This window comes from Plodia interpunctella, chromosome 28, assembly GCF_027563975.2.
Source record: "Plodia interpunctella isolate USDA-ARS_2022_Savannah chromosome 28, ilPloInte3.2, whole genome shotgun sequence".
In the NCBI taxonomy this organism is placed as follows: domain Eukaryota; kingdom Metazoa; phylum Arthropoda; class Insecta; order Lepidoptera; family Pyralidae; genus Plodia; species Plodia interpunctella.
This window is the reverse complement of record NC_071321.1, coordinates 1,044,536-1,064,192: the sequence shown is the minus strand read 5'-3', so window position 1 is coordinate 1,064,192 and position 19,657 is coordinate 1,044,536. Positions and strand designations below refer to the sequence as shown.

The following is a 19,657-nucleotide window of genomic DNA, read 5'->3' as shown; positions in this document are numbered from 1 at the left end:
AATCTATGGTATAAGATGGTAAGTGGTCACTCATATGTATATTAAAGGGATTAGCACGAATATTTTTTATTTAATAATTCTGAAGTATGTATGCCGTGGTCGCAGCCAGACTGGAACTGGACTGGTTGAAACGTTAGCAACATTCAACAAAAAAGTTTCTTACTAAATCGCGTTAATATATACGTAGTATGTATTCAAAGCGCGAAAAGTAAGACGTGGTAAATTACATAAATAAATAAATATATACGGACAAATCACACAGGGGCTAGCCCCAAAGTAAGTACGAGACTTGTGTTATGGGATACTATATTTTATAACAAACACATAATATAGATAAACATCCAAGACCCGGGTCAATCAGAAAAAGATAATTTTCCATCATAACCCGACCAGGGATCGAACCCGTGACTTCACCGGGGATCGAACCGTGGTTCGGACACAAGTACTTTACCACTGCGCCACCGAGGTGATCATACTCTTTTGATGTATTTTTTCTGTATGCGGTCAAAGTTCAAAATTAAACACGGGAATAATCGAAACAAGCACATTTATTTGATACAATATTCATTATAATTGCAAATATACAAACATTTATTCACAATATTTCCATCACCAACTTTGGTCAAACAGCAGACAGCCATTCAGTCACATACAATCGGGCATTTCTCATATTACCCGGGCAATGTTAGAAACAACTATTCTACATTGCCCGATGCGATTTCGAACTTTAACCGAACAATACAAGCAAATTCTGGCATTAACCGGTTAATGTTGGAAAATGCAAGCTACACTGCCCCGTAGCTACACGAACGAAACTAACGTTGGGACGCTGGTTTCAATAATATATAGTTTGAGATCTTTATAACTAATTACAGACCCACCATGTGAGCTAATAAATAAAATAATTAATAAAAACCTAAGTTATATGTTCGATACATAAGTTTGTTGTAAAAAAATCTTTTTCACACAGTATTTTCGTCTCTTCGATTTTTCATTCTACTACGCATAAATGTGTTTTAGAAAAAAAAAACATACAAATGAAATGCATAAGAATGCAAAATCCAACGACAAAAACTTGTAAAAAAAAATCATTTTTCTCCACAAACACGCACATCAAACTGTACTGAAGATTTTTAAGTTAAATTACAATAATATTAAGTTAATGAAAATATGCAAAATTTAAATGAAGCGTATGGATTAATTTTATTATAATTGAAATTACAAACTTATATTCTTAACTAAATAAAAACACGATATCATCCTAAAAAGTTAACAATTTTGAAAAGAAAAAAGGAAAACAGAACAATCACTTTCTAGGATATTGGACTTTTTTTTTTTTAATTTTCACATAAAAATCTCCAGACCACAAGCTACTAATACGCCCATATACATTTGTAGCGTGTTTTTTAAAAAAACGGTTACATACATACAATACTACCGACTTTGTCCGACCATTTGTAAGTCGACAACATAATTATCAAACTTTTACTGGTCAATGTTTGAAAACTGTCAGCAAACAGATTTTAATCATCACAATTCATTATTATAGAACTATCTGATCCGAAAACATATATTTTTTGAAAATGTATTGTATAAAACAAATGTAAATATGTATTATTTAAAGTGCAGAAGTTACAGTGATTACAAAAATGCGCATTTGATCATGTCATATAATTTATGTTGGCGACTTATCACCATGAAATTGCAGATAATAAAACTGGAGAGAATACTAACTAATAACTTATAGAAGAAAAATATATAAATGGCCGTCCAAATCAAAAGGGACCTTATGGCAGCTGGCACTTAGGTCTATATTGCCGTTGTTCGAATACAAAACAACGGCAATAATGGCGTAAGTGCCGGGCGCCATAAGGTCCCTTTTCATTTGGACGGCCACATATATTGCTGTTCCTTTCACCAGTGGCTGACCTATCTTTTGGTATATCTATTTATATAGCTCGCAAAACATAAGATAGTTCGGCCGGGGGATAGAGAAAGCTACACATAATGAAATAAGTTTCTTCAAAAAGATTTCACGATTACTATCTCCAGTTTCATCTACAAATTCATTCTTACAAAAACTAGATTCACTCAATGTTCTGATAAACTTAAAAATAATAAAATCAATATTTTTTTTTACACTTAATCATTATTATTATAAATATTAGATATTGTATTTATTTCTAAACATATTTCGAATGGACTCGCGTTTACTTATTAATATTATGTACTATTGATTTCCGTTTCTAACGCTAGATGGCGTAACTAAGTGTTGCCACAACACAAAAGAAAAAATCACTGACTTTTTTTACATTTTTATAACAAAACCGCTTGTCCGTCCGTCTTATATACGTTATTATTTAAACTGCTGCCTTAAATTATTATTTTTTATTATATTTTGAGTGCATATCTTATAAAACAAACATAATGAATTTTAAATACATTATATAAAGTAGAATAAAAAGTAAGAAAAATAACGTAATGAGAAGGAATACCTACAATATTATTTTTCTTACAAGTCCTAACGTGTAAACTTAGTTAAAGTTTGTTGAAAACAAATAAAATATCATTTCAAACCTATACATTCTAAAGTGAAACATTTATATTTTATGTAAATAAATAACTATATTAGGACAAATCGCACAGTTTGAGCTAGCCCCAAAGTAAGTTCGAGACTTGTGTTATGGGATACTGACTCAACGATACTATATTTTATAACAGATTATATAGATAACATCCAAGACCCGGGCCAATCAGAAAAAGATCATTTTACATCATGACCCGACCGGGGCTCGAACCCGGGACCTCTCGGTTCAGTGGAAAGAACTTTACCACTGCGCCACTGAGGTCGTCAAAGGAATTTGTTAAAAAGTCTATTTTATTATATATTGCTGTGAAATCATAAAATAGATGGTATGATTATTTACACAATAAAACCTGTAAGAAAAAAAACTTAGTTAACAAACTATTATTAAGATCATAAATACATCAATCAAACATACATATTACATACCTCCATACATACATACATTAATCCTAAAACTTTAAATTTAAAAAGAAATCTCTTGTGTTAAACGATTTTGAACTTTATTGACGTTTTTTTTATTCTTGGTATTACATTTTCCCGTGCACGGACATCGTTATAACCATACAAATCGAGTGTACGGGAAAATATATAAAATATAAGAAGAAAATGACGTCAACAAAGTTCAAAATAGCATACAAAAGAAAGGATATTTTTCGAATATTCTTATATTTTTTTTTATATTTCATACAAATGCACTCAAAATCTTAAACCTAGCAAAACCTTCAAACAAATATCACATGAATTAAATTGGAAGATTCAAAAAGGAAATTTTTTTTTTTCAATAATCATTACAACATTTTTTTTTGTACAATTAAATTTATTAATCACATACCTTATTCCTATTATACGGTGAAGGCACTTCGAACATAAATCGTTATATAAGTAAAATTCTAGTCCAAATTGTCAACGAGCAGTTATTTTTATAGAGACGATATTCATAAGAACATTGCAGATTGTATTAAGGTGACCCCAATTCTACTATATTCTACGCCGTTAATTCGTAACCTTTACCATAAGATTCAAATTTAAATTCAAATGTTTTGTTTTTTATACCAACCCTTATGAATTATGAATGAAGGAATTGACTTAGTTATTTATATATTTTAACTAGCGCCCTGTCCTGGCTTCGCTCGGGTAAAAACAGTAAAATTATACACCTCAATATTATCTACTAGATGTTGCCCGGGGCTTCGCTCCCGTGGGAATTTTGAGATAAAATATAGCCTATAGCAATCTCGGATAATGAACGAAATGAATTTTTGAAATAGGTTTGGAAGTTTCGTAGATTACCTGTCTCAAACACACAAACTCACAAACGCTTACCTCTTTATAATAATAGTATAGATTGGTGAATACCGCATGAAAAACCGTGCAGTATTTTTTGAGTTTATCGCGAACAGACAGACGCGGCAGAAGATTTTGTTTTATAATATTTAAGGACAACAATTTGAGACTAAATTTTTATTCCCACCGGAAACAAATTAAATGTAAATTACATAATTTTGCGGACCTTATTCACGGACAATATTTACTTTGTAACTAATTTTGTGTCGCCATTTTGAATTGTAGTTTCGAATGGACGTCTTAAAACGAAGAATTGCGTCTAACGCCGGCTCCACACTGTCGTCGAACAGTTCGCCAAACTTTGGCGGATTCGGTGTACATTGCCGGTTTTTTCATTGCGGTAAATAAAAGCGCACACACTAACTGCGCAATGTTCACGCATTCGCGTCGGCGTGTGTCCGAGTTCGGCGACAGAGTGGAGCTGGCCTAATGATGACAAAGCTTCGTTCGTATCTGGTTACGAAAAATAGTTTCACCTTAATACATATTCTGCTTAGATTATTTGAATGTCCCTTAATGCTATAATTATAACACTGCTTTTGCAATGGCTTTTAGTTCATTAGCCGTATAATGTTCCCATTGATGGGACACTGGTATTCCTTGTGTGGGCAATTGGCGTGTGGTTCTGCCCTAGAATAGGACCACTCGATATGCTCGTACGATGTCGTACGAGGCGACTAAAGGACAGCTGTTTGGTAGGTTAGGTAGAGACAGCTGTTAGTAACTATTGCATTCCCAAAGAATGTTGTCGTCAGGCAAGCGGCCGGTCGTAAAGTTAGAGCCAAATTATCAGAATTTCATTTTTTACGCGGATCTCGGGCATCGGGCGTCCCAGCTGTGAATACAGCCGGGAACACACGTGGATGATAGAGAAAGAGAGAGGAGTATTATGCGGCTCAGTGCGGATTTTAACGGCTTAACGTGCCTTCCGAAGCACGGAGGAGTTTATATAACGAGATAATATATTTTTGGTCACCCATCCAATGAGCCGACCAATGTGAAAGCTGCACAACTACCACCTAGCTCCTCGAGTAATAGTACAACACGCAACATTAAAAATCAATTAACGATATGTATATTTGCAGTCGACGATAGGGTAGTTGCCATCAAGACAAATCCAATACTTTTTCCATGTGTCAAAAACTAAAAAAATTGTGTGACAGTGTGCACAAGTGACGTCACCAATGTTGGAGTCAAAAATGCGTTTTAATTATACTTTAATGAGAACAAAAAAATACAAAATGTAAATAAAATTGATCAATTAAAGTGACATTTCACTATATCGTGTTTCAGTATGTGAATGCATTTATATATTTTATTACTAGCAGCGCCCCGGGGCTTCGCTCCCGTGAAAATTTTGGGATAAAAAGTACCCTGTGTGTTAATCCAGTTTATATTCTACACGTGTACCAAATTTCTTAACAATCGGTCTAGTAGATTTTGCGTGAAAGAGATGCAAACATACATTATCATAAACTTTCGCATTTGTAATAATATTAGGATTTTTATACACAGGCAACTACCCTATTAAGAATGAAAAATGTATAGAACTTATTCTATGCACTGAATTTCGACGTATCACATTTTCAGTCTACGTGAAACCGATTGTATTGTATTTTGAACCTTATAGCTGAAGATATAAGATTCAATTTCTAATGGGTATTGTTTCTACCCTATCAGAAAATAATTTTGGTCGTATAATATAAAACAAATGTCAATCCAGTAAAAGATTAAGGTGATACATGACTGCACACTAGCGCCACCACTTTGACCAATTTCTTTTGTCTATCAGCGAAAACTAAAAAAATCCTCTTTCCAAATTATTCTACGCCAGATAAAGGAATTCATTGCAACGTATAATAGTTTTCCATTGCACAATGTAGTCACACAGCCTACTATGCAGATTTTGGTGGTGATTTAGTATTAAACAAAAGGAATTTAAAAAAAAGAGAGTGATGTGTGCAGTTATATATCGATTTAATATGTCAAACTGTGACGGTGGTGCAGTGGTTAAGAGAATCGTACACTGCGTTTTCTCTAACGAGTTCTAACATGTAATTAGCCCGACCGGTCGGACTTAATGGAATTATAATTCCTTGCTGTCCGATTAATCGAACCAACAGTCCGATCTGTCGAACAGGGGAAGCCGAATTATTATTGAATTTTGTTGAAAATAAATTAAAACAGCCCTTATGTGGCATGATAGGGACCGACACTTTTCAAATGAGTTTCGGCGTTTCTTCTCAGCAGTGGTCGTTCCGATATGCAAGTAGTTTGTAGCTTGTGAGAAATAACTGTTTAATAATAAAAATTGACGTGAAAAAGTGCTTGTGAAGGTCTAATTTCTGAATAAATTATTTGAATTTGTTTTTAATAATATCAGATATCAGATCAAAACTATACATTCTAGTGTAAAACAATTTTCTAAAAAGTCAATTTTTAATTTATATTGCAATTTTGAATTGCAAATTATGAAAAGTGAGGTTATTGACATAATAAGACTTGTTAAATAAATCTGAATTTCTTGTACCATGTGAGTTTTATATCAATCTGATTAACGTATAGTCATTTATAACAGTTATTTGTTATATTGTTAGTTATAACACTCGATAAGAAAAAATGTCACAAACTTTGTAAAGATAATACTCAGGACTCGAGCTGGAATCGAACCCACGCCCGTGCCTTACCGTGACAATGCTCTTAACCACTGAGCTATCGAGAACATATCAATTCGGTCGAATTGTATTCGATTAATCGTGAATACAGTTTCTTTAGACCACTTGCTTCCGGTGAAGGAAAATATCGGAAACCAGCTCACTATTGTGTACGCGGCTGCCGCTAGATGGCGGTAAAAGACATGTCAGACGCCTTTAGGCTCTGCCCCATTTGCTCCGTTGCGTTACCGCTCCGTTGTTTTCCCATAAGTTTTGACAGTGTCGTACATCGGTGTACGTCAAAACTCTATGCAATTTCAGTGTTGATCCGTCGACGGACGCCAACGCAACGGACATGTACGGAGCAATGGTGCTTCGTTATATTCAACTCGCTGTTTCATTGTAAAGTGTGTAATGAAATGGGGAGACAATATTTTAACAGAAGTTTTTTTTTTTTTTCAATTATTATTCTGTTACTTTTTAATATTGAGACATAATATATTTTATCCGAAACAGGGATTTTTAGTTTTTTATTTTTATTTTAATAAATCACTTTTTTATCTACAAAAGCGCCTGTTATTGTACACATTTTAACAGCAAGATCTAGAGATAGGTTTTTCAGTTTATATTTTTTTGATAATTACAACATTTTTCTCCACAAAAGTAAAACGCCTTAAAATTTCTTTTTAAAGTTGCATTTCAATTTATATATATATATATATAGAGCTATTACATCTTCTTACCCCTCCTGTCCGTCCGTCTGTCTATTCTTATTGGCGACGTGACTGATTGTATCATTTCGGCGAGTTGAGCGTCGAACCTCGGTTTCTGTAGTCGTTTGGCTGACCTCGTGCGAAACTTCGCCGATTCGTTCAAATGGAGATTGGGCGTCAATTGTTTTATACACCTGTAATAAAATGAGTATTGTTTGTTTGTTTGTTTGTTTGTTTGTAAACTCTTCAATGCACGAAAAAAACGCATACATAGAAAGCAGTAAAATAAAGAAACAGACGCGTACTAACGCGGTACTAGCTGCGCCCCGGGGCTTCGTGGGAGTTTCGGGATAAAAAGTATCCAGGTCATATTCTACCCGTGTACCAAATTTCTAAAAAATTGGTCCAGTAGATTTTGCGTGAAGGATTTACAAACAAACATACATACCATACATACACACACACATCATCACAAACTTTCCCACATATAACATTAGTAGGATTATAATGACAAAAACATGACAAAAGCTTGTGTCCAAAAATGTCATTTTAAACACAAGCCTTTGTCGTCACGGAAATATTGTTGCATTTAACATTTTTGGCGTGTGGTTCTAGCCAAGCCAGCTGATAGACAACAACAGCATTCCCAATGAGGGTTACCGTCGAATCTCCAAAATTTTAAGACTATTTTTAACGCTGATCGCGACAATCGCTACGCCTCAGCCCCGTAAGCGAAGCGATTTAGGAGTTCCCTCATCGGAAGCCAGCCGATCCTGGACGGCGCCATGGACGGAAGCGCTTCCCCACTCGTCCGCCTTAGCCCCGCTTATCACATCACCAAAAATTGTGCGTCTCCTATGTGTTATCGCTTCGTGCAACACCAACCTGGCAGCGTCCTGCAGCTTCCTCAGCAGCAGTTCGTTCTTCATCTCGGCGGCGGCCAGCTCCCGGCGCAGCTGCGACTTGCTCTTGTTGCCGCTCGGGTGCAGCAGCGGGTGCTTGCGCAGCTGCGCGCCCGACGGCCGCATATTCGGATCCGGGTGGACCATTTTCTGATCATGTACGAGAATTCGTGTTAGCATAATTTTTTGACGATGAAATAAATCTGTTTTTGTTTCTTTCTTTATTTATTTGTTTCATAATCATCGAACTTATTTTACAATCTATATTTGCGTTACTGAGTGACTGACAGACAGATAGACAACGCACAGCGGAAACTACTGGGCGTGGAAAGCTGAAATTTGGTGTGTAGGTTCCAAACAGTGTAGGGGATTTCCTGAAATTCCCACGGGAAACGGATTTGTACTCACATACGAAGACGTGGGTAGTAAAAGCTAGTGTTGTAGTAAAAAACTAATCCAAGGGAGTGGGACAGAGAAACGCAGAGTGAGAATGAATGAGACAGAGAACAAGAGTGGTCATTACGAAATGCTAGTAGTTTGTAGCTTTGGTAAATATCATTTTACTTATAATATGACGTGCCTGTGAAGGCCCAATTTCTGAATAAATTATTTGATTTCTATTTTTGATTTTGCAAGTGAAAGGACGAGTGAATGAGTGACAGAGAGCGAACGAGTAAGAGCGAGCGCAAACAAACAAGTGAGACAAACAGCAATTGAGAGAGAGAGAGAGAGAGAGAGTGAATCACCTTTAACAATTGATTGAACTCTCTGGACAAATTGGGCAGTTCCGGAAGCTTCCCGTCCCTGTAATCGTGCCATTGCTGTCCGTTTTTGGGCAGGGGACCGCCGCCACCCGCTTCGTATAGCGTTAGACCTGTAAATAAACGATAGACATATTAAAACTAAATAAATATATTAGGACAAATCACACAGATTGAGCTAGCCCCAAAGTAAGTTCGAGACTTGTGTTACGGGATACTAACTCAACGATACTATATTTTATAACATATGCACATATAGATAAACATCCAAGACGCGGACCAATCAGAAAAAGATCATTTTCCATCATGACCCGACTGGGGATTGGACCCGGGACCTCACGGTTCAGAGGCAAGCACTTTACCACTGCGCCACCGAGCTCGTCAAACTAATTATTATATAAAAGTCAAAAAGTACCTTTATTTATCCAGAAAAACAGTTACAGATTATCACTTAGAGAAAAAGTCGCCATACTGTAAACCAGTTTGTCGGCGAAAAACAAACAAACGCACTCTCTTTTAATAACTTAATACTAGTTGTTCGCCGCGAACTTAGACCACGCGAACACAATAAATTTTAACAAGCTTTTACAAAATTGTGAATATTTCAATAACGACCGATTTCGTTGCCTATATACCTTTTAAATTTCATCAAAATCAGAGTAACGGTTCGAAAGTTATCGCGTTATAAACAAACAATCAAACATACATACAAAAAAATTGCTCCAAGTTGATTTGTAACTATTAAACTAAGAATTTTCTACACTTATCAGTGACGTTTCTAAGAAATATTATATATATATATATATATATATACTTCTAAGAAATATTATATATATATATATATATATATACTTCTAAGAAATATTATATATATATATATATATATATACTTCTAAGAAATATTATATATATATATATATACTTTAAAAAAAAAACGAAATATATTATCCATTCTTTGTAATTGTTATTCATTAATTATTTCTCCGTAAAAAATATTAGCACTAGGTTCTACATAAAATTTCATACTTGTCGCTCTTGAATGTATGGATCGACAATGTTAAACAACGGGAATTGTTCTCCCGATGTGTAGTGGTGTTACATATCGCGGTGTGACATTGGTATGTTGGGAATAAACTATTTAAAATTGTGTGTCACGCTGAGTTATATCTGTAATACTGTACGTTGATTCCATAATCAGTTTGAGATAAGTATGATTTTTATTAGGAATTATGATTATAATTCCACTAACTCACAGCTAATTCTTTATTGTAAAATAGCATATTACAATTTTATTTTTTTTATTGCATTTTCGTTTTTTTTTTTAAGTAAATACAGGTTAAGAAAAAAAGAATAAGCTAAAATTACGAATGAACTAAATTGTAATAAATTCGAATAAATATTTAATTATAATTAATTCACATTTTGTGTGTGCGTGTGTGTGTGTTTTTATTTAATCTTTTTCTATATAATTTGGCTTGTTTTTTATGTGTCAGTTTTCTGCTACAAATCACCACTCCTCTCACGAGTATACTGGAAGAGATTCCTTTTGAAATAAGTAGGGCCCTTATACTTGTTTAATTGTATACTATTTACCTGTTATATTTTTGTGTACATAAATCTATAAATAGATTTATTTAAATGTACAGCCCATAACATGGATGGTAATATTGCCAATAGAAATCTCAACTTTCACAATTTGAATTTTTTAACACTTCCAACCGCTCCGCTCCCGTGAAAATTTCGGGACAAAAAGTACCCTATGTCCTTTTCCGTACTTCATACTACGTGTATGCAGAAGAAGATTGGTCGAGCAGGTAAAGCGTGAAGAGGTAACAAACAAATTTACTTTTGCTTTTATAATATTAGTTAGGATTAGTAAACGATGGATAGACTGAGAGCATATAATACAATATTTAAAAATACTATAGTCACCGTAACACATATCAATGATAGCGGACGAATCCAGCAGATAACACAGATTACATGTTACGACATAAAAAAACAGTCGTGACTGACAAACACGATAACTTAACGTCACAACATTATCAACAAAATATATACAACAATCTTCAACCGTACGATTCAGTCGTAAAAATGGTACGCGCGAAAAAATACGTTGTGAAGCGTCACTTTCAAGGTGTGCCCAAAAGGGAGGATTTCGACGTCGTGGAACACGACCTGCCGGCTATCAAGAACGGAGAAATTCTAGTCAAAACCGAATGGATCAGCGTCGATCCTTACCAACGCGCATACAACTCCAGATATCCCACGCCCTATGATCAATTCGGCTTTCAATTAGCCGTGGTGCAAGATTCAAAGAACCCAAGATTCCCTGTTGGTTCGAAAGTCGTCTCGCACAAAGGATGGAGAGACTACACAGTGATCGATCCTAACGCTGCACCAACGCCTATAGATAAGGTGTACAAACTGCCCGATCTTAAAGGCCTGTCGGAGTCTTTGAGCGTTGGAGCTGTAGGTATGCCTGGGGCGACCGCTTACTTTGGTTTATTGGAATTATGTAAGCCAAAACCAGGTGAAACTGTTGTTGTGACCGGCGCCGCCGGGGCGGTTGGGTCGATCGTGGGCCAGATAGCGAAACTCAAAGGGTGCAAGGTGATAGGATTCGCCGGTTCGGACGAGAAAGTGTCGTGGCTCGAAAAGAACCTAGGTTTCGACAATGCGTTCAATTACAAAACCGTCGACGCTGTCTCGGCTCTAAAACAGGCCGCGCCCAAAGGCATCGATTGTTACTTTGATAATGTCGGCGGAGAATTGAGCAGTATTATTATAAATCAGATGAATTTGTACGGACGTGTCGCTGTGTGCGGTTCTATTAGTGGTTATAATGAGGATCCGGACAAGATTCCGAAAGCGACCATGATACAACCGGCATTGGTGGCTAAACAACTGAAGATCGAAGGGTTTTTGGTGGCAAGGTGGCACGACAGATGGGCTGAGGCGTTTGCCGATTTGGCCAGGTGGATATCCTCGGGGCAGATTAAGGTCGAGGAGCATGTAACTGAAGGTTTCGACAAAGTCTTCGATGCATTTGTAGGGATGCTAAACGGAGAGAACCAGGGCAAAGCGGTTGTGAAGGTTTAAGTTCCTATGTGAGAATTAAATTATGTTATACTTACATTTATACTAAACAACAGGTGTTAGACGCGCAAATACCTTTTTAATTAGGTAACGCGAAAGTTTAAAAGTTATACCTGTATTTGTTTAATGTTTCATTAATAAACGTGTTAATTATAATTATAATGTTTGTTTGTTTGTTACAACTTCATTAAACGACAGTTAAGTACATCCCGCTAATATTATAAAGGCGAGTCTGTGAAAATATATGTTACGTCTTCACGATGAATCTGGGCCAATTTTTATGAAATTTGGTATCGGGATAGCTGATAACTTGGATCAACACATAGGGTACTTTTTAATTCCGAAAGTACGCTATTCCCGTAGAATTTGGCCAAAAAAATCTGATAGTCAACGGCGCCTTATATAGTAGATGGCGCTACTGTGCATAAAATTAAAATATTACGAGTTTTCTTGAAATAATTACAACGAATGTTAAATGTTAAATTGCGAGTAACATCGCCGGGTCCAGCTAGTTATCAGTTTAACACATGACAAAACAATTTTTACTGTATTTTCATATAACTTTAGGTGGTTTAAGTTTTACACATGTAAAACTTGTTTTTACTTTAAAGGATTTGTTATACATGTCACACACGCTCTTCAATTTATTTTTGAACGTCGGCGCGTAATACGTAAAGAGATGAATTAATTCAGCTGAACTGGCATGGTCTCGACAGCTCAGGGTGGTGAAGAGCACTGTCGCGGATAGCACAGGGGCGCGGATTCGATTCACGCTCGATTCCAGAATTTTTTCGTCTCATTAGTATTTTCAAAAATTGTTTTTTACTTATTTAAATAGTTATAAAAATTGCACAACATTATGTAACAAATGTATTACATCACGTAAAGCGGTGACCATTCATTGTAATCGCCGAAAACCGAAGCGATTTCAACAAATTTTATTTATATCTAGTCTGGAGATAACATGACACAATCTCATATAGAATTATACTAGTATCGACGCATAGTATCTATTGCCCGCGGCTTCACCCGCGTATGTTTCGCGAGTCCGCTCATACCCTACCCTCAATGTTTGCTGCGCTCTTGCAGGGCGTCACTTGTACTATCAACTTATGCACTTGTGTAACCAACCTATATAACATGTTACTTGCAATAAAATCTGAATCTGGCTCATTATTGTTAATAACTCGGGTACCAATCAAAGTATCGCGATTTAACATATATCAGATTAAGTTAGACCATACAACTGTGATAAACGCATCAAATTCCATTCAGTAGTTTTTGCGTGATGCCCGAACAAACATACGGACAGACAAAAAATCTAATCTATATCTAATATTGTAATCAACCAGATAAAACTAAAAACTGCCTTGAATGATTGGCCAATTTGTCCTATTCGACAATTGTGAAACACAGTTTTCAAAGCTGTTACATAAATTATTTAGGCTATCAGATACTTTATCAACAAGCCGTAAAACAGAAACTAATACAGGTAAGTATACCTACTTTACGACCAGAACTTCAAACGCAAAACCTCCTAAAGACTACTTGGGTACATCAAAACAAGCAACTTTTATTCTACGACTCTAGTGATTCGTAGTTTTTTTTTTTCATATAAAAAAAATACAATCTAATTTGCGATTCTACACATCTTATTCTCTATGTAATAGCCGAGCAACGCGAGACAGTACAGTAGCGTTATGTAGCGGAATCGAACATAGAGTTAAAGTTTTATAGAAACGAAAAAAAAAAAGGTTTTTTTTTGTATTTTATCACGTTTAGAGAAAAATCGTAGAAGAAAACTTGTTAGTCTCTATGTAGCTTATACGCCTTTGGAAGGTTATGCGTTAAATACCAGTAACCCTGTATGTCAAAGAGCCGTGACAGTGCATAGATTGTGTTATCAATTGATATTATATGTATCAAAAAACATCGATTATATTTTACACACCTGCAGTCTAATTAATAAATTGGCATTCCAGTCTAATCACGTTGTAGACGAGGGCAATGTTTCATCACATTTCGTGTTACTAAGTTTGTAATGGAATACATATCCAGTGGTGGTCATTTAATTAGAAACATAAATAATATAATATATAATAAAGAAATTATAACTTCAACAACAAATGTTCCTGAAATATACAACAATGTAGCATATTCGGGTGCCGAAATATTGGGAAAATCGTGGTCCATGAGATAAAAAAAAAACTTCGAAAACTATGGGATACGCTTCACGCTGTAAAATTTTCGAGCCAGTAAACGGTCGAAAAGCTCGGAACACTTCACACGTGAAGACTTATTAAAATATGGACTTCATAAAGGTAAGATCTTCAGTCAAAATAAAGTTTATATCAGTTTAAGTGATTAATAATCAAATAAATAGTAAATAAATATATAAGGACAAATCACACAGATTGAGCTAGCCCCAAAGTAAGTTCGAGACTTGTGTTACGGGATACTAACTCAACAATACTATATTTTATAACAAATACATATATAGATAAACATCCAAGACCCGGGCCAAACAGAAAAAGATCATTTTCCATCATGACCCGACAGGGGATCGAACTCAGGACCTCTCGGTTCAGAGACAAGCACTTTACCACTGCGCCACCGAGGTCGTCATGCAATAATATAGCCAATCAAAAAAAAAACTCATTAATTGCATATTAAATAAAACTTCATTTTAATTTTAATGAGGAGTCTTATGTAGGAGTTTATTTCCCGGTCATGGCCGCTTGGACGCCTAATAGGGCATATAACGCAAAGCTCAGCGCAGATGGCGCTACTGGTACAACTAAGGTACACAAACATCGCCAATGGAGGCAAAAAGCGCCAATTTTGAATATTGTTGCAAATTTACGACCAAAAATTCCTTCTACGCAATCGTGGTGCGAGTTTAAAGGAAAAAGGAAGGATTTAGTGGATTATCCTGAAAATAATAACACTATTTTAGGTTATGTTCTGCATTATTTGGTCAACTGGGGTCATAAACTGATATAAACGAGTGTTCGGAGCTTCTTTTCGACCGTTTACTGGCTCGAAAATTTTACAGCGTCAGGCGTATCCCATAGTTTTCGAAGTTTTATTATCTTATGGAAAACGATTTTTCCCAATATTTCGGCACCGAATATGCTACATTGTTGTATATTTTCACAAACGAATGCTTACACAATGAAAGTATTAATAAAGTACTCTAAAATATTACGTATTAATCGACTTAGCAAAAGGCGGCAAAGCTTTTGTGTACCTAACATACAGTGCTGTACTCTGGCGGGATAAATGTGCAGTAATACTCCCTATTAGAAACATTTGAAAGAAGCATCCATAGATCGTACTTTTTAATTGAAGAATAACATTTATTTCTTGGCTTTTTCTGTTATAAAGTCTTAACACTCACCAAATGCAAAGATGTCCGCTTTGGTGAGGTGCGTGAAGTCTTCGTGCAGGACCTCCTTGGGCAGGTAGCGGCAGTCTCCCTCCTCCACCGACGGCGAGGATATACACGTCACGTGGCCCAGGTCCCCTGCACGCAGGACATTAATAAATAAAATAAATATATATGTATGGACAAATCACACAGATTGAGCTAGCCCAAAAGTAAGTCCGACTTGTGTTATTATCTTATGGAAAACGGTTAGACGACCTCGATGGCGCAGTGGTAAAGTTCTTGCCTCTGAACCGAGAGATCCCGGGTTCGATCCCCGGTCGGGTCATGATGGAAAATGATCTTTTTCTGATTGGCCCGGGTCTTGGATGTTTATCTATATATGTATTTGTTATAAAATATAGTATCGTTGAGTTAGTATCCCATGACACAAGTTTAGAACTTACTTTGGGGCTAGCTCAATCTGTGTGATTTGTCTTAAATATTTATTTATATTGTTATGGGGTACTAACTCAACGATACTATATTTATTTATAACAAGTACATATACAGGGTTACTTGTATCAAACACAAAACCTCCTAAAGACTACTTGGGTATATCAAAACAAGCAACTTTTATTCTACGACTTTTCGTGATTCGTAGTTTTTTTTCATAAAAAAAAAAAACATTTTCTAATTTGCGATTCTAAACATTTTAACTGTATGCAATAGCCGAGCAACACGAGACAGTACAGTAGCGTTATGTAGCGGAATCGGGCATAGAGGTAACGTTTTATAGAAACACATTAAAAGTAAAAAAAGGAAAATGTATTTATTACGTTTAGACAAAAGTCGTAGAACAAAAGATGCTAGTCTCTATGTACCTTATGCGCCCTTGGAAGGTTATGCGTTAGATATGGTCTAGTAACCATGTATATATAATAAACATACAAGACCCGGGCAAATCAGAAAAAGATCATTATCCATCATGACCCGACCGGGTATCGAACGCGGGACCTCACGGTTCAGTGGCAAGAACTTTATCACTGCGCCACCGAGGTCGTCAAAACGCATACATAAAATCACAATTATTAAACGAGCATTTTTATTATACCATTTCCAAAATTCCCACAATTACCATATTTCCCAATATTCACCAATCTTATATACGCGATTATGCTTCATGTTTTCATAATCTGAGGGAATACCCAAAATTCCTAGATTCTCCTCCAAAATTCCGAGCCACTTGAATATCACATACACGTGCGATGTACGTTTCGTCATGATCAAGTGCAATTCCCATATTTCCCAAAACTCCCACTCACAACTCTTGTAGGTGCGGTGCAGCTTGCCTGTTACGTCAACGTCGTAGCCGTCGCGATTGCGATTGCAATCTTCCCACCGGGCAATTTCCCAAAATTCCCACTCACCAATCTTGTAGGTGTGGTGCAGCTTGTTGGTGTCGTCGTCGTCGTAGCCGTCGTCGGAGTCGTGCGCGGGCTCGGCGTCGCTGCACACGAATATGTTGCCGGGCTTCACGTCCATGTGCACCAATTCCAGCGAGTGGATGTATCTGTTGTTGAAAATAATTTTTGATTGATTGATTGATTGATTGATTGATTGATTGATTGATTGATTGATTGATTGATTGATTGTATTTAGGGGAACCAACAGCTGCGTTCACGCAATTGACCGTTAAATGTAACTCGGATAGGTTCCCACTAATATAAAACAAATTAGTTGTGTCTTTTCTTGTTTGTTTGTTTGTAAACTCTTTATTGCACGAAGAAAACACATACAAGGAAAGCAGTAAAATAAAGAAAGAACGCGTACAAAGGCGGACTTATCCCAGAAAGGGATCTCTTCCAGTCAACCAAGTATTTGAAAGGAAATAATTTAACGCACAAAGTAAGGTAGCGTAAGACAAACGTGCATTGTGAAGAAAATAGAAGTACACGAAACATCAGGTAACAACAAGCAATGAATTACTTAAATCAGTATACTTTATCAAAACTACACACAATAAGTACAAAAACAAAATAATAAAAAAAAATATACAAATATAATTTTCTTTTTGAGCCATTTACGCGATACAAGCTTAGTGCGGGCCGTTGAGTGTTGTTTATTTTATTATCACACTAGCTGTTGCCCGCGGTTTCGCCCCGCGTAAGTTTTTTTGCGGGATGAAAAGTATCCTATATATCCTAACTCCTATCTATAAACTACGTGTATGCAAAATTTCAAGAAGATTGGTTGAGTAGATAGAGCGTGAAGAACAAACAAACAAACAAACAAACAAACTTTCGCATTTATAATATTAATTAGGATAGAATATCTCTTCACACTTACATTGTGACAAAGAATTAGACATTCGCAAAAAAATACTTGTGATCCCGCCCCAAAATAGGACCACTCCATATACTCCAGTGGATGTCATACGAGGCGATTGACCGACACATACCTACAGCTAACAATCAACAACGGCATTCCTAAGGCGGGTTGACAACGGACAGTCGAATTTTTCACGCTGACCGCGAGCTTCGCGGCGTCACAGCCCCGAACTCAGGAACATGACGAGATAAGAGATAGATAGAGAGATAGATAGAAATATAGATATAAATAAAATAAATATATAAGGACAAATCACACAGATTGAGCTAGCCCCAAAGTAAGTTCGAGACTTGTGTTATGGGATACTAACTCAACGATACTATATTTTATAACAAATAGATATATAGATAAACATCCAAGACCCGGGCCAATCAGAAAAAGATCATTTTCCATCATGACCCGACCGGGAATCGAACCCGGGATCAGTGGCAAGAACCTTACCACTGCGCCACCGAGGTCGTAGAGAGAGAGATACATAGATAGACCGAGAGATAGATATAGATGGAGAGAAAGAAAGAGATAGTCATGCACTCACGTTAGGCCATCAGCTATGTGTTGCAACAGCATCAATAGTTCGCTCTCGACCAGAGGACCACTCTCCATTTTCTGTTGTAAAGAACCACCGTCACAGTACTCGTTCTGTATTATCATATGGTCGTCCTCCGCCCACGCCGAGTAATACCTTTTTCATAAAATATTAACAATCAATACATATAATCAAATTGAAGAAAGACCAAATTTATACATTGGATATTTAAAAAAAATTCTTCATGGAATATACTTGGTTACTGATATAGATGACGAAAATATAGTTTTGGAAATTTTTGTCTGTCTGTCTGTCTGAACGAGCATCACTCGAAATCTACTGGACCTGGATTTGCTTGAAATTTGGTATGTAGGTACCTTATATACCGGGTTGACATCTTATAACAAATATTTATTATCTTTCTTCTTCATAGTCGTATTCCACATGGCTGAGGGTTGGTCATTACGTGGAATTAAACACACACAACAACTTTGCCTTTGCATTGCCTTCTCCATTTCACACAAGTTAATAATAATCAACCAGTGTGCAGGTTTCCTCGCGATGTTTTCCATCACCGGAAGCAAGTGGTGGTCTATAAAAACTACTATCAAACTCATGTGGCACGAGTAGGATTCGAACCTAGGACCTTTCGATCCACAGGCGGGCGTCTTAACCATTACACCACCACCGCTTCTTCTTTTCATTATCTTTATATATTATAAAACTAAGCCCGTTCACAAAATCAAAACAATTTTATTCCGGAGAAATACTAGCATTATTATGTGTTAGTAAAAAGAACTTAATAAAGTGTTAAGTCTGTCTGCCTGTTTGCAAGAAACTCAAATTTATTGCATGGAATTTCATGCGATATTTCACCAATAGATAGTATGATACCTTTTACCCGAGCGAAGCAGGGACAATCTGCTAGTTTAATGAAAACTAATTACATATTGGACTGACTGTTGTAATAAGGTTTTAGTCCCAGTTTGTGTTGTATGGAAAAAAATACCTTTGTGATTTATAATTTAACTAGCCGCGCTACGGGGCTTCGCTACCGTGGAATTTTCGGGATAAAAACCATCCCATACACGTAATTCCAGGTTATATTCTAACCGTGTACCAAATTTCATAACAAGCCGTCCAGTATCTACTGGACTTATTGTTACGACATTTGGTACACAGAATATAACATGAAACAACACACATGATAGTTTATATTAAGAAATTGCTATGTGAGCGAGGCCCGGTGGCGTAACTAGTATTATAAATACAATAAAAGTTTATGAGTATTACATGTGCGTATGTTTATATTG

General features: G+C 36.2%; 2 protein-coding genes across 2 annotated transcripts in view; one reads left to right on the top strand and one right to left on the bottom strand.

Annotated features, from left to right (window-relative positions):
* Positions 1-530: 530 nt before the first annotated feature.
* The window catches only part of LOC128681719 (wee1-like protein kinase), a 29,511-nt gene continuing 10,384 nt past the window's right edge, over positions 531-19,657 (bottom strand). Inside the window, exons 7-12 of the mRNA XM_053765843.1 lie at positions 18,354-18,500; positions 16,858-17,000; positions 15,461-15,586; positions 8,947-9,074; positions 8,184-8,350; positions 531-7,492 (exon numbers count right to left, since the gene is read on the bottom strand). Of these exons, the coding sequence (XP_053621818.1) occupies positions 7,315-7,492; positions 8,184-8,350; positions 8,947-9,074; positions 15,461-15,586; positions 16,858-17,000; positions 18,354-18,500 (889 nt within the window). The 3' untranslated portion in view covers positions 531-7,314. The remainder of the gene's footprint in view (positions 7,493-8,183; positions 8,351-8,946; positions 9,075-15,460; positions 15,587-16,857; positions 17,001-18,353; positions 18,501-19,657) is intronic.
* On the top strand, positions 11,012-12,222 carry LOC128681720 (prostaglandin reductase 1-like). The gene has a single exon (XM_053765844.2). The coding sequence runs from the start codon at positions 11,056-11,058 to the stop codon at positions 12,061-12,063; it is 1,008 nt and encodes a 335-aa protein (XP_053621819.1). The 5' UTR covers positions 11,012-11,055; the 3' UTR covers positions 12,064-12,222.